This window comes from Mobula birostris, chromosome 26 (assembly GCF_030028105.1).
Source record: "Mobula birostris isolate sMobBir1 chromosome 26, sMobBir1.hap1, whole genome shotgun sequence".
NCBI lineage: Eukaryota > Metazoa > Chordata > Chondrichthyes > Myliobatiformes > Myliobatidae > Mobula > Mobula birostris.
In genome coordinates this window covers 1,699,963-1,715,369 of record NC_092395.1, presented here as the reverse complement: position 1 = coordinate 1,715,369, position 15,407 = coordinate 1,699,963, and the positions used below count along the sequence as shown (strand labels likewise).

At 42.9% G+C, this 15,407-nt stretch overlaps 1 protein-coding gene across 11 annotated transcripts in view; it reads left to right on the top strand.

Moving 5' to 3' along the window:
• The window catches only part of gatad2ab (GATA zinc finger domain containing 2Ab), a 208,947-nt gene that overhangs the window by 82,643 nt on the left and 110,897 nt on the right, over window positions 1-15,407 (top strand). For all 11 annotated transcript variants that reach the window (XM_072243979.1, XM_072243986.1, XM_072243987.1 and 8 more), the window contains one exon: window positions 9,623-9,681. In XM_072243979.1, coding sequence (XP_072100080.1) covers window positions 9,660-9,681 — 22 coding nt within the window. In that variant the 5' untranslated portion in view covers window positions 9,623-9,659. The remainder of the gene's footprint in view (window positions 1-9,622; window positions 9,682-15,407) is intronic.

Below are 15,407 nucleotides of genomic sequence, written 5' to 3'. Positions count from 1 at the left end.
ATTTTTGTGGCTGGTATAGTTGACTTTCTGTTCAGTAGTGATCTCTAGGATGTTGATGGGATTGCAATTATTGTAAAAAGTAGATGGTTTCAGTCTCTTTTGGGATCATTATCATGTTTGTGGTACAAATATCACTCATCACTTCAGAAATCGTGTCTGGATCTTGTTGTCTGCAAGCATTGGATTGTTTCATTACTGAAAAGTTGTGAATAGGCTTGGACATTGTGCAAACATCAGTGAACATCCAGTCGCTGAACTGATGATGAACTTTAGAGAGGGTGCAGAGGAGGTTTACCAGGGTTGCAAACAAGAGAAAATCTGCGGATGCTGGAAATCCTGGCAACACACACAAGATGCTGGAAGAACTGAGCAGGACTAACTGAAAGAAGAGTTAGTAAGAGATTTGAAAGTGGGAGGGGGAGGGGGAGATCCGAAATGATAGGAGAAGACAGGAGGGGGAGGGATGGAGCCAAGAGCTGGACAGGTGATTGGCAAAAGGGATATGAGAGGATCATGGGACAGGAGGCCTAGGCAGAAAGAAAAGGGGGAGGGGGGGAAATGCCTAGAGGATGGGCAAGGGGTATAGTGAGAGGGACAGAGGGAGAAAAAGGAGAGAGAGAAAAAGAATGTGTGTATATAAATAAATAACAGATGCGGTCCGAGGGGGAGGTGGGCCATTAGCGGAAGTTAGAGAAGTCAATGTTCATGCCATCAGGTTGGAGGCTATCCAGACGGAATATAAGGTGTTGTTCCTCCAAGCTGAGTGTGGCTTCATCTTTACAGTAGAGGAGGCCGTGGATAGACATATCAGAATGGGAATGGGATGTGGAATTAAAATATGTGGCCACTGGGAGATCCTGCTTTCTCTGGCGGACAGAGCGTAGGTGTTTAGCGAAACGATCTCCCAGTCTGCGTCGGGTCTCGTCAATGTATAGGAGGCCACATCGGGAGCACTGGACACAGTATATCACCCCAGCAGATTCACAGGTGAAGCGCTGCCTCACCTGGAAGGACTGTCTGGGGCCCTGAATGGTGGTGAGGGAGGAAGTGTAAGGGCATGTGTAGCATTTGTTCCACTTACAAGGATAAGTGCCAGGAGGGAGATCGGTGGGGAGGGATGGGGGGGACAAATGGACAAGGGAGTTGCGTAGGGAGCGATCCCTGTGGAAAGCGGGGCGGGGGGGAGGGAAAGATGTGCTTAGTGGTGGGATCCCGTTGGAGGTGACGGAAGTTACGGAGAATTATATGTTGGACCCGGAGGCTGGTGGGGTGGTAGGTGAAGACAAGGGGAACCTTATTCCTAGTGGGGTGGCGGGAGGATGGAGTGAGAGCAGATGTGCGTGAAATGGGGGAGATGCGTTTGAGAGCAGAGTTGAAGGTGGAGGAAGAGAAGCCCCTTTCTTTAAAAAAGGATGACATCTCCCTCGTCCTGGAATGAAAAGCCTCATCCTGAGAGCAGATGCGGCGGAGATGGAGGAATTGCGAGAAGGGGATGGCATTTTTGCAAGAGACAGGGTGAGAAGAGGAATAGTCCAGATAGCAGTGAGAGTCAGTAGGTTTATAGTAGACATCAGTGGATAAGCTGTCTCCAGAGATAGAGACAGAAAGATCTAGAAAGGGGAGAGAGGTGTCGGAAATGGACCAGGTAAACTTGAGGGCAGGGTGAAAGTTGGAGGCAAAGTTAGTGAAGTCAACGAGCTCAGCATGCGTGCAGGAAGCAGCGCCAATGCAGTCATTGATGTAGCGAAGGAAAAGTGGGGGACAGATACCAGAATAGGCATGGAACATAGATTGTTCCACAAAGCCAACAAAAAGGCAGGCATAGCTAGGACTCATACGGTCTCTCTCTCTCCTTTTTCTCCCTCTGTCCCTCCCACTATACCCCTTGCCCATCCTCTGGGCTTTTTCCCCCCCCTCCCCCTTTTCTTTCTCCCTGGGCCTCCTGTCCCATGATCCTCTCATATCCCTTTTGCCAATCAACTGTCCAGCTCTTGGCTCCATCCCTCTCCTGTCTTCTCCTATCATTTTGGATCCCCCCCCCCCCCCACCACCACTTTCAAATCTCTTACTAGCTCTTTTTTCAGTTAGTCCTGATGAAGGGTCTCAGCCCGAAACGTTGACTGTACCTCTTCCTAGAGATGCTGCCTGGCCTGCTGCGTTCACCAGCAACTTTTATGTCTGTTGCTTGAAATTCCAGCATCTGCAGATTTCCTCGTGTTTGCGTTTTTAAATAGCAAGAGACTATTTTTCCCAATCTTAAGAATTGTGAATGTTTCAAATTCTGCATTGCAGAGTGCTGAAGATTCTAAACCATGAACTGATTTAAACCTTAAGACACAGGAGCAGAATTCTGCTCACCATTTAGGTTAAATCGATAGATGTTTGGACTTTTAAGAAAATCAAGGGCCGTGGGGGAAGGGGAAGTGTTCAAGTAGAGGATCAACTGTGATATAGAATAGCAGAGCAGGGTTAGGGTGTAAAGGGCTTACTCCTGTTTTTTGTGTTTGTCTTCCACCACTATTCTACTGGTTGGAATGGACTCATTTAGCAAGGACTTTGGTTGTAGGAGAGAAGACACTCAATTTCTGCTTTATGATTAAAAGGATCAAACCAATTTCAACACTGATATCTCTGGCTTTGTTCCATGCTTTGAAAGTAAAAAAGTTCCTCACCCGGTTCTATAGATTATCCACCTTGTAAACTATAGAAATCTTGTGATTTATCTTTACCCTTAATGATCTTTGGATATTCTAATAATTTGTATGGATGAGCCTACATTCAGGACATAGTGCATTTCTGAATTCACACAATGCAAGAATTTATTGTCAGCATTTGAAGCTGAAACAGTAGGCTAATAATTGCAAGACTATTTGTCAGAGTGAAATCAATCCTTTTAAACAGCTCTTACATTTGTGTGGCACTTAAGTTGCCACCAGTCAGTTGTACATGCCACATGAGTACAACCTAACAAAATCACTTGACACTCTTGTCTCCTCAAGTCTAACAAATTTGCAGTTTGTAGCCATTTTTTTCCGTTTTGAAATTACAATTTTCCTCAGTCCATAAAGTCCAGTAAAAATTGGTCTTGGGTCATTATAGTGAAGTAGATAATACAGGTGACGTCCACGTTACAGCTGTTTGGCTTATGGAAACCTGACCTTATAGAATTCCCATTTCACTTCAGAAATTTAAGGTAAGGAATAAAATATGTTCTCTCAGAATTTGTGAGAAAAAAATAAATACGATTTAAAAAATTTATGTTTCTTGGCACATGTATATGTGACACAGGATAGAATTACGTCAGGTCACAATACGGTCCATTTTTGAGGAATGCAGTCCTCTGCAATAATTAGGGGTTGCCTGCCTCGTCTGTATTTGTATTTTTCTCCTGATTTTTTTTTCAGTCGTGTTGATGTAACAACCAAAGTATTTTGTACCCGATAATTAATGTGGGTGCATGTTTGTGGTGCCTGTCATCCCTTGTGCTGTTTGAATCCTAGAAGAGTTTCATCAGGGATTTTCAGTTATGGGTAGAAAGGTGAGCGTTCTTGAATTACTATTTTCTCCCTCTGAATAAGGGAATGACCAATTATTTTTAACTTTGTTCCTCTATCATTTGATCTTCTGAAAGACTGAGTGGTATGATGAAATGGCTCACTGATACCTGGAGTGAGTGTTTTTGGTATGTTTGCACCCAAATGAGTAAGAACAACACCCTCCCATCTAAGACCAAACATTTTAATATGAAACAATTATGTTGGGATATGGCCTAGAGTTGGTTTTAAACTACCAGGAGTATGCAGTATCAGATCTTGTCTGTGACCTAACTTCCTATCACATAATGAATTTGATAAAATAAAACTTTCTCAAATTAATATTTGACCTCGTCTTTGGACTGTGCAAGGAAACTGGAGAACTTGGAGGAAGTGCACACATTCCATGGGGACGATACACAAACTCCTTACAGTGGACGCCGGGATTGAAGTTGGATACCCCGAGTTGTAATATGTCGCATTAGCTGCTATGCTACTGTGGCGCCCCATAGAACAAAAGACATGAAATCAAAGTTTTGACCTTCCTGATTTCTTTTGCCCATTCCTACACTTATTGAGTTGTATTTAAAGTTGATGTTCAATAGAATTGCTGTTCTAAATCTCTATCATCGGTACTCTGAAATTTGAGGAGTGGTGGGGGGGGGTCTGGGTTGGAAGCATTCACCCTATGTATCCAGGAACTTGAAATTTGCCAGCCCCATGGCCATTTCAGCAAAGGTTCATAGTTACCTCAACTTAGCCTTTTCTCCCACTGTGGATTTCACTAAGAGGTGGTGGAGGCAAATTTTGAAAGGTATGAGAAGGGTTTGTTAAACCTGAGTCAGCAGCGTTATGTACAGTAGCGTAACGGTTAGTGAGATATCATTACAGTTTGGGGCATCAAAGTTCAGAGTTCAATTCTGGTGTCCTCTGTAAGGAGTTTGTACATCCTCCCCATGGAATGTGTGGGTTTTCTCTGGGTGTGCTGGTTTTCTCCCACAGTCCAGAGATATACCAAGTAAATTAATTAATCATTATAAATTGTCCTGTAATTAGCTTTGGGTTAAATCATGGTTTTCTGAAGTTGCTGGCTATTAGGGCTAGAAGGGCTTATTCTGTGCTGTATTTCTAAATAAATAAATAAAAATGAACAGAAAGTTAAACACAGCTTGTCTTAGGATATGTGCCTCACATGAACAGATAGAACAATAATCACTGTCCGAAGTTGAAGGTCCTGCTGAGATTGCTGACTTAACAGTATCACAAGGAAGTCAAGGTGTCGAGGGAATGACACACTTGGGAAGAAAGAGTAAAGGAGAATGAGGTGACTGGATTCTGCAGAACGTCAAATTCTGTGTAAGTGAGACCCCTTAGTGGATCTCCCAAAAGTAGTTTGTACTCAGTAGTTTTCACTTAGTGACCCAGGGATCCATATTCTCTCAAGACCCAACTTACCTGGGATGTAAAAATTAATAGTCAAAAATCTGTTGCCTTCTGGTTCCAGTCAGTATCTCCCTGGACTCTCCCAGACTTGAGAGCAGCCTTTTACTACACCTAAAACTATCTTCATTTTGTTTATTTGCTTAGGGTTGGCCTTACTTGACATGGCCTTGGATTGGTGCATTCATTGTTGGCATTGAGTAACTGCACATTCACCGTATGGAGCTTGTGGGCTGAAAGTCTGAGTGTAATCTCACTACTTCACACCTGGAACTGTTGATTGCAAGTTTAACAAGATGAGCTACACATATTACACCTACAGGAGCAGGACAGATGCTGAGTATTTTGCTTGGTTCTCCAGTGCTCTCTACAATCTGCAGTGCATATCAGGATACTAAGACAGAATTCTTCCCTTTGTGGTGGAAGGCTAAAGAAGTTTGATTTCCTTCACAATCGGCACACTAGCTGCAGTGTTTATCATCAACATGTACTGTCCTGATGAAGGTTCTCGGCAACTGTTTATTCATTTCCATCGATGATGCTGGACCCAATGAGTTCCTCCAGCATTTTGTGTGTTTTTCTGGATTTTCAGCATCTGCAGAATTTCATGTATGGCACACTGGCAGTGGTGTGCATCATCAACAATGTGCTGCAGTGTTCTGCGCAATTTTTTGTAGCAGCTCCATAACAAACCTCTAAAATTTTGAAGGATACCAGGAACAGGATGCCAATTCATCTCATTCAAATCCTCTCTGATTCAGAGGTGTCCTTCATTGTCATTGAGTTCTGAATACTGCCTTGTCATTCATGGCTGTTCTGCCACAGGCCCTCTCTCTTCCCACAGAGATATTAAGAAGGGAGACAGGCTCTTCAGCCCATCAAATCCATACCAACTACCAAGTACCCGTTTACAGTTCTTCTACACTGAACCCAATATATTAGGAGCAATTTATTGTGACCAGTTAATCTACCAACTTGCACATCTAGGGAATGTGGGTGCATGTCAGGGGAAGCAACACTCTTGCAGGGAGAACTTGCCAACTCCACACTGGGAGTACTGGAGATCAAGGTTTAATCTGCTCTGTCAGCAGCTCCATTATGCCAGTTCCTCATAGAATCAGGTTTATTAATGCAAGAAGCATCAGGAACAAAGGTGATGAACTGAGAGCTTGGATACATACATGGAATTATGACGTAGTGGCCATTACGGAGACTTGGCTGGCACCAGGGCAGGAATGGATTCTCAATATTCCTGGATTTCAGTGCTTTAAAAGGGATAGAGAGAGGGGAAAAGGGGAAGAGCGGTGGCATTACTGGTTAGGGATACTATTACAGCTACATAAAGGGTGGGTAATGTGGCAGGATCCTCTTTTGAGTCAGTATGGGTGGAAGTCAGGAACAGGAAGGGAGCAGTTACTCTATTGGGGGTATTCTGTAGGCCCCCTGGTAGCAGCAGAGATACAGAGGAGCAGATTGGAAGGCAGATTTTGGAAAGGTGCAAAAATAACAGGGTTGTTATCATGGGTGACTTTAACTTCCCTAATATTGATTGGCACCTGATTAGTTCCAAGGGTTTAGATGGGGCAGAGTTTGTTAAGTGTGTCCAGGACGGATTCCTATCACAGTATGTGGACAGGCCGACTAGGGGGAATGCCATACTAGATCTAGTACTAGGTAATGAACCAGGTCAGGTCACATCTCTCAGTGGGTGAGCATCTGGGGGACAGTGACCACCGCTCCCTAGCCTTTAGAATTATCATAGAAAAGGATAGAATCGGAGAGGACAGGAAAATTTTTAATTGGGGAAGGGCAAATTATGAGGCTATAAGGCTAGAACTTACGGGTGTGAATTGGGATGATGTTTTTGCAGGGAAATGTACTATGGACATGTGGTCTATGTTTAGAGATCTCTTGCAGGATGTTAGGGATAAATTTGTCCCGGTGAGGAAGATAAAGAATGGTAGGGTGAAGGAACCATGGGTGACAAGTGAGGTGGAAAATCTAGTCAGGTGGAAGAAGGCAGCATACATGAGGTTTCAGATGCAAGGATCAGATGGGTCTATTGAGGAATATAGGGAAGCAAGAAAGGAGCTCAAGAACGGGCTGAGAAGAGCAAGAAGGGGGCATGAGAAGGCCTTGGCGAGTAGGGTAAAGGAAAATCCCAAGGCATTCTTCAATTATGTGAAGAAAAAAAGGATGACAGGGGTGAAGGTAGGACCGATTAGAGATAAAGGTGGGAAGATGTGCCTGGAGGCTGTGGAAGTGAGCGAGGTCCTCAATGAATACTTCTCTTCGGTATTCACCAATGAGAGGGAACTTGATGATGGTGAGGACAATATGAGTGAGGTTGATGTTCTGGAGCATGTTTTTTAAGTTTTTTGATGATGCGCAGTGTTTGGCTTACTCCACACTTAGCACTTAGTGTGGTGGCCAAATAGTTCAATTTTGGTTTCATCAGACCATAGAACCTTCTTCCAGCTGACTTTAGAGTCTCCTACATGTCTCTGGCAAACTCGAGCCGATATTTCACGTGAGGTTTTTTTTTTAAACGGTGACTTTCTCAGGCAAAAGTTGTTCTCCCATCTTAGCCACTGAAGCTTGTATCTCCTCCAGAGTTGTCATAGGTTTCTTGGTGGCCTCCCTCACTAGTCCCCTTCTTGCACAGTCACTCAGTTTTTGACGACAACTGCTCTAGGCAGATTTACATCTCTGCCATATTTCTTCCAATTCTTGATTGACTTAACTGACTTCATGGTGTAGTTTTTGCTGACTCAGGTGTATTTTACTACAATCAGTTGAAACACCTTGACTGCACATAGGTGATCACTATTTAACTAATTATGTGACTCTAAAGCTAATTGGCTGCACTGATGATTTTGGTGTGTCATATTAAAGGGGAGGGATGGTGAATGCCATCAACTATTTTGTGGTTATATTTATAATTAATTTAGATCACTTTGTAGAGATCTGTCTTCACTTTAACATGAAAGAGTCTTTTTCTGTTGATCAGTGTCAAACAAAGCCAAATTAAATCCACTGTGATTCAATATTATAAAACATGAAAATTTCCAAGGCGGGTGAATACTTCTTAAAAGCACAGTAAGATCATCCTGTTCTTGTTCCAAAGAATATAGATCTAATTTTCATTTGCCAATCCTGATGGGATATGTTGGCACCCTGTTGAATCTCTGTGAGCAGCCTCCATTGCCAGTGCGTGCTTTCTTAAATAATGCGACCAAGCTGTACAGTAAGTCCAAGTGTAGCCTCACTAGTACCATGCACAATCACAGCAATATTTCCCTATTTCCTGTTGTAATAAAGGTCAAACTTCTGTTTGTCTTTCCAACCACTTGCCGCGCCTGCCTCTTAAATCTTCATGCACATAGACATAAATCGTATAATCATCTCCAAAATGTGCTAACATCCTTTTCCCAAGTGGTGTACACTTGTACACCAGCCTTTTATGTAGCACGTTGTCAAATGCTTTCAGAAAAATGACAAGATGCACAGGAGTGAAAACTTATTGTATTTCCTGAAAGCTGAGCATTTCAGCTGTGGGTTGTCAAAACTTCTGCCTTTGGGCTAAACTATTTTCTCTTAGTGCTTATATTTTGACATATTTTATGCACTAGACTAAACTACTTTAGGCTTTGCAAAGAGTGTCTCCCTTTGAGGCCATTTGACCAAGCCAATGAATCACTGTTTCAATAATGTGCTCCGAAAAGTCCAATTACAGAACTCCTCAGCAAGCATTTGAAAACCTTAAGACAAGTTGTGTAAGGAAAACATTGGAGTGGCAATGTCCCAGGTTGGATTCTTCGTCTGCATTCAATTAATTTAGTGTGTTGTAGTTGGTCTTAAGTGGCCTGTTCTATAGAGAGGCAAACACAAGGAATGCTTGGAAGACATCCCTCTCCCTCCTGTCTTCTCCTATCATTTTGGATCTCCCCTTCCTCCCTCCCAGTTTCAGATCTCTTACTATCTCTTCTTTCAGTTAGTCCTGACGAAGGGTGTTAAGCTGAAACGTCGACTGTACCTCTTCCAATAGATGCTGCCTGGCCTGCTGCATTCCACCAGCATTTTGTGTGTGTTGCTCTATAGAGAGATTGTCTTATTGGCGTCGTTATTCATGTTGCAAAATGTATGCATGGCTCGGTGTATCTCCTTCATAGCATCTGATGGAACTGGAATAGAGCTTCAAGGGTTAAATCAGGCATCACATTAGCGTAGCGCGACACTATTACTGCATAGTGTGCCAGAGTTCAATGCTGACAGCTTCTGTAAGAAAGCTTGTACGTTCTTTTCATATGCACGTGGGTTTCCTACCACGTTCCAAAGATGTACTTGTTTGTCGGTTAATTGGTCATTGTAAGTTGTCCTGTGATTAGGCGAGGGTTAAATCGGGGGTTGTTGATGGTATGACTTGTTGGGGCAGAAGGCACTGTTCCATGCTGTATCTCTAAATAAATCAAATAAAAATAAGAAGGAAGACCTTTAAGCCTAAAAATAAAATGGGGGGGGTGACGATGATATGGAAGGGAGATAAGATCAAAAATTAGTCTTGCCTTTCAATATATATCCTTGTGCAATATGTGAAAGGAAAATTTCCATATGAACTTACAGTCTAAAAATATTTTTTCTTTCACCAGGATACGCTTGGAAAATCAAGAGTCTTTAACAGAAGAAATGGCTCTACAAGACTTGACAGGTGAGCATTGATTGTGTGCAGAGAATTTGCTGCTCTATTTGTTTATACCAATATATCAAAGTTTGCTGCTGATACAGAAATTAGGTGCCAGTGTGGAGCGGATGCAGAGAAGCTAAGAGAGGATAAATGAACAAGAGTGTGGCAGATGGAATATAATGTGGATCTTGGTAGGAGAAATAGAAAGGAAGCATATTTATTATAATCAAAGTATATTAGTCACCATACACTACGCTAAGATTCATTTTCTTTCCGGCATTCATAGTAAATACAAAGAGACACAAAAGTAAGCAATAAATATTGAGAACATGAGATTAAGAGCCCTTGAAAGTGAGTTCTGAGGTTGTGGGGCAAGTGAAGTTATCTTATTTGGTTCAAGAGTAAAATAACTGTTCCTGAACCTGGTGGTATGGGTCCTGAGGTTCCTGTATCTCCTTCCTAATGGCAGCAATGAGAAGAGAGCAAGGCCTGGACGGTGGGCATCCTTGATGGACGCTGATTTTTTTGTTCAGTGATCCATGTAGATGTGCTGAATGCCAGGTTGGGCTTTACTCATGATGGTCTAGGCTGTATCCACTACTTTTCGTAATCTTTTCCATACAAGGGTATTGAAGTTTCCATACCAGGCCATGATACCTCTAGTCAATGTACTCTCCACCATGATCTATAGGAGTTTGTCAAAGTTTTAGGTGACGTACCAAACCTTTGCAAACTTCAAAGAAAGTAAAGGAGCTGCTGTGCCTTCTTTGTAATGACACTTGCCTGCTGGACTTAGGACAGATCCTCTGATTGGTAACACTGAGGAATTGAAAGTTACTGACTCTCCCCTCCTCTGATCCTCCGATGAGGACTGACTCATGGAACTCCAGTTTCCTCTGTATTGAGGTGAGAATTTAAAAGTTGCTGATGTTCGGAGGAACCTGTGGGACCTGCTGTGAAGGCTCTTTTACCTTTATATCCACAGATGCTGCCTGACCTGCTGCAGGCATATTTCCTGTCGGTCTACTGGTTAGGATTCTGCACTCACCATTGCAGACCCAGTTCAATTCCCAGTCAAGGGAGAGTGTTTCGGGCTCTTGATTAGTTAGAGTGTCAAAGGTTATGGATGGAAGGCAGAAGAATGGGGTTGAGGGGAAAATAAATCAGCCATGATAGAATGGCGGAGCAGGCTCATGAGCCATATGGCCTAATTCTTTTTCTATGTCTTATGCTCTTGTGGTCTAATAGCTTTTTTGGATATTAGTGGAATTAGGTAATATGGATTAGAGCATGAAACTGGTGCTGAGTTACAATGTCAGCCATAACCTTATTGAGTGGTGGTGCAAATTCAAGGGTCAAATGGCCCACTTCGATTTCTTGAACTCCAAAATCTGTAATAGTGTCGCACTAACTGCTAGGCCACCGTGGCGGCCCATGATTTTGTTTGTTGCAGCCGCATTCACTAGTTTGCAAAAGAATGCTGTGTCCTATATGCATGATGATATGGTGTAAAATGAATGCAGTCAAAGTTACTAATTTTGTGACATTATATGGCTGACATTTCCGAGTACTTGTACACTTGCATTTGTGTTGCAGCTGGGCACTAAAATAAGTGAAGAAAGTTAATGTGCCTTATTTTTTTTTCCTCCTTTTTCTCTTTTGCTTCTCTCTCTCTCTTCACTTACTAGACCTTATCATTGTCAGTTTTCAACTTTCTTTGTTCTATTAACACTTATTAAAATGATTGTGGAGCAAAAAGGTTCGTGTCTCTTTCCTGTCTTCTGAAGGAACCTTGGATTAACATCATCAGAATCCAACACAACAAAGCAGCTCCCTCTGTACCTTGGGGCCAACATATCTTTATTTTTCCATTTCATAATTTATTTCATGTTTTTAAAAAATATTTGCATAGTTGATTCTTGATTTCTCTTTTCGTTATACCTGAGCAATGCTTGGTAACAGAAGGATTTAAAAAAGTCTAAAAATCTTTAAGGGATCAGTCTCACACATGATTACTGAGAAGAAAGTTCTTCACGTTGCTTTATTCCACTGCATTCAAATATTTTTGAGCCTCCTTGGGCTTTGACTGCCTCTCCTTCCTCTGAGGGGATTCTGGGGACAAACCTGTTTATGGGGAGAGAAAAGGCTGCTGTTCTATTACTCAGCACAAGGACCAGGTTGTTGTGTAGTGTATGTGGGAAGAAGGGGGGCAATAGAAAAATGGATGAGTCTAACATTCTTCATTGCTGAACTTTTTGTATTTCTTGGTTGGTTTCATGTAGGAATTTAAGAATTTGTGGAAGTTAGCCAATGAGAGGACAGGAAAATTTTTAATTGGGGAAGGGCAAATTAGGAAGCTATAAGGCTAGAACTTGCGGGTGTGAATTGGGGTGATGTTTTTGCAGAGAAATGTACTACGGACATGTGGTCAGTGTTTAGAGATCTCTTGCAGGATGTTAGAGATAAATTTGTCCCAGTGAGGAAGATAAAGAATGGTAGGGTGAAGGAACCATGGGTGACAAGTGAGGTGGAAAATCTAATCAGGTGGAAGAAGGCAGCATACATGAGGTTTAGGAAGCAAGGATCAGATGGGTCTATTGAGGGATATAGGGAAGCAAGAAAGGAGCTTAAGAAGGAGCTGGGAACAGCAAGAAGGGGGCATGAGAAGGCCTTGGCGAGTAGGGTAAAGGAAAACCCCAAGGCATTCTTCACTTATGTGAAGAACAAAAGGATGACAGGGGTGAAGGTAGGACCGATTAGAGATAAAGGTGGGAAGATGTTCCTGGAGGCTGTGGAAGTGAGTGAGGTCCTCAATGAATACTTCTCTTCGGTATTCACCAATGAGAGGGAACTTGATGATGGTGAGGACAATATGAGTGAGGTTGATGTTCTGGAGCATGTTAATATTAAGGGAGAGGAGGTGTTGGAGTTGTTAAAATACATTAGGACAGATAAGTCCCCGGGGCCTGATGGAATATTCCCCAGGCTGCTCCACGAGGCGAGGGAAGAGATTGCTGAGCCTCTGGCTAGGATCTTTATGTCCTCGTTGTCCACGGGAATGGTACCGGAGGATTGGAGGGAGGCAAATGATGTCCCCTTGTTCAAAAAAGGTAGTAGGGATAGTCCAGGTAATTATAGGCCAGTGAGCCTTACGTCTGTGATGGGAAAGCTGTTGGAAAAGATTCTTAGAGATAGGATCTCTGGGCATTTAGAGAATCATGGTCTGATCAGGGACAGTCAGCATGGCTTTGTGAAAGGCAGATCGTGTCTAACAAGCGTGATAGAGTTCTTTGAGGAGGTGACCAGGCATATAGATGAGGGTAGTGCAGTGGATGTGATCTATATGGATTTTAGTAAGGCATTTGCCAAGGTTCCACATGGTAGGCTTATTCAGGAAGTCAGAAGGCATGGGATCCAGGGAAGTTTGGCCAGGTAGATTCAGAATTGGCTTGCCTGTGGAAGGCAGAGGGTCATGGTGGAGGGAGTACATTCAGATTGGAGGGTTGTGACTAGTGGGGTCCCACAAGGATCTGTTCTGGGACCTCTACTTTTCGTGATTTTTATTAATGACCTGGATGTGGGGATAGAAGGGTGGGTTGGCAAGTTTGCAGACGACACAAAGGTTGGTGGTGTTGTAGATAGCGTACAGGATTACCAAGGATTGCAGAGAGACATTGATAGGATGCAGAAGTGGGCTGGGGAGTGGCAGATGGAGTTCAACCCGGAGTAGTGCCAGGTGGTACACTTTGGAAGGACAAACTCCAAGGCAGAGTACAAAGTAAATGGCAGGATACTTGGTAGTGTGGAGGAGCAGAGGGATCTCGGGGTACATGTCCAGAGATCCCTGAAAGTTGCCTCACAGGTGGATAGGGTAGATAGGGTAAGCTTATGTGGTGTTAGCTTTCATAAGTCGAGGGATAGAGTTTAAGAGTTGTGATGTAATGATGCAGCTCTATAAAACTCTGGTTAGGCCACACTTGGAGTACTGTGTCCAGTTCTGGTCGCCTCACTATAGGAAGGATGTGGAAGCATTGGAAAGGGTACAGAGGAGATTTACCAGGATGCTGCTTGGTTTAGAGAGTATGCATTATGATCAGAGGTTAAGGGAATTAGGGCTTTACTCTTTGGAGAGAAGGAGGATGAGAGGAGACATGATAGAGGTGTACAAGATAATAAGAGGAATAGATAGAGTGGATAGCCAGTGCCTCTTCCTCAGGGCACCACTGCTCAATACAAGAGGACATGGCTTTAAGGTAAGGGGTGGGAAGTTCAAGGGGGATTTTAGGGGAAGGTTTTTTACTCGAAGAGTGGTTGGTGCATGGAATGCACTGCCTGAGTCAGTGGTGGAGGCAGATACACTAGTGAAGTTTAAGAGACTACTAGATGGGTATATGGAGGAATTTAAGATGGGGGGTTATATGGGAGGGAGGGTTTGAGGGTCAGCACAACATTGTGGGCCGAAGGGCCTGTAATGTGCTGTACTATTCTATGTTCTATGTTTGAGACTTAGCTTCTGCATCAGGTTTGATGATAATCTTGCTTCTGTGATCTCAAAGCTTTGAGCTCACCCACTCAGTTTCTCTCCCACAGAGCGTTTGGTTTTTGTTCCTCTTTCCTTTCCCATTCCCTCACTCTTTTCACTGCATCCCGGCACCACCTTGCCCTTCGCTATTTCTCAGACCCCATCTTTCCCCATTGCCCACTCACCTTCCCACCCCACCCTGAGCCTTCCTGTCTTCCTTATCATTGTTTTTGAGTGATCAGATCTGATCAAACTGTGAGATTACATTCATTAAATAAAGACATTTCTCCATATAGTCCATGAGAAGCATAACTATCACTTCTACAGGAGTGGAATGTTTGATAGCAAATAGCTATAATGACATAATCTGTTGTTAATTGATTCACTGATGTACTTGACATCTTTAACCACTGAAAATATCACCAAGTCTTTAGTAAACACATAGCAACTGAACTGTGAGGAAATTGCAGACCCTAATAGTTCTTCAGTAAGATAGTCTATCCCAAACAGGAAGGTTTTTGTTTTAAACAAGTCACCAACTTGGGAGCAAGAAAAGAAAATGTTATAACTGCTTAACTTTTGCGGAGATTTCCTCTTGACAAAACTATTTAATTCACGCAGAGCTCCTTTTCCCATTCCTTGTGATCATTTTTGCTTTCACCTTTTCCATCTTGTTGGGTGTTTTTGAGATTTGCAGAGTACCAGATCATGCTCACCATTGAGTCCTTATTCTGAAGCCCTACAAGCTGGACAACACGCACAGGTTTGAATCACAGAAAGGAAAGAGAAACATTAATGTTTTGGTTCAATAACCTTCCACAGAAACAGTAACATAAGAGCTGAAACATGTTTTTAGTTGCAGAGAACACGATGGGTGAGGGAATGTGTCTGACAGTGCAGCAGTTTACTGTCACTGTCTGACAGCAGCGCCACAGTAGCAAACATTTAACACAACATTATTACAGGTCAGGGCTTTGGAGGTCAATTCCAGGGTCTTCTGTAAGGAGTTTGTACGTTCTCCCCATGAACATTTGGGTTTCCTCTCACAGTCCAAAGACATGCCGGTTAGTAAGTTAATAGGCCTTTGTAAATTCTCCTGGAATTAGGCTAGGGTTAAATCAGTGGGTTGCTGGGTGGTGTGGCTTTTGGGTGGAAAAATCATGTTTCACACTGTATCACCAAAAATACAAATATAAAATTTAAAATCCTTGGTGCCAGGTCTCAGGTT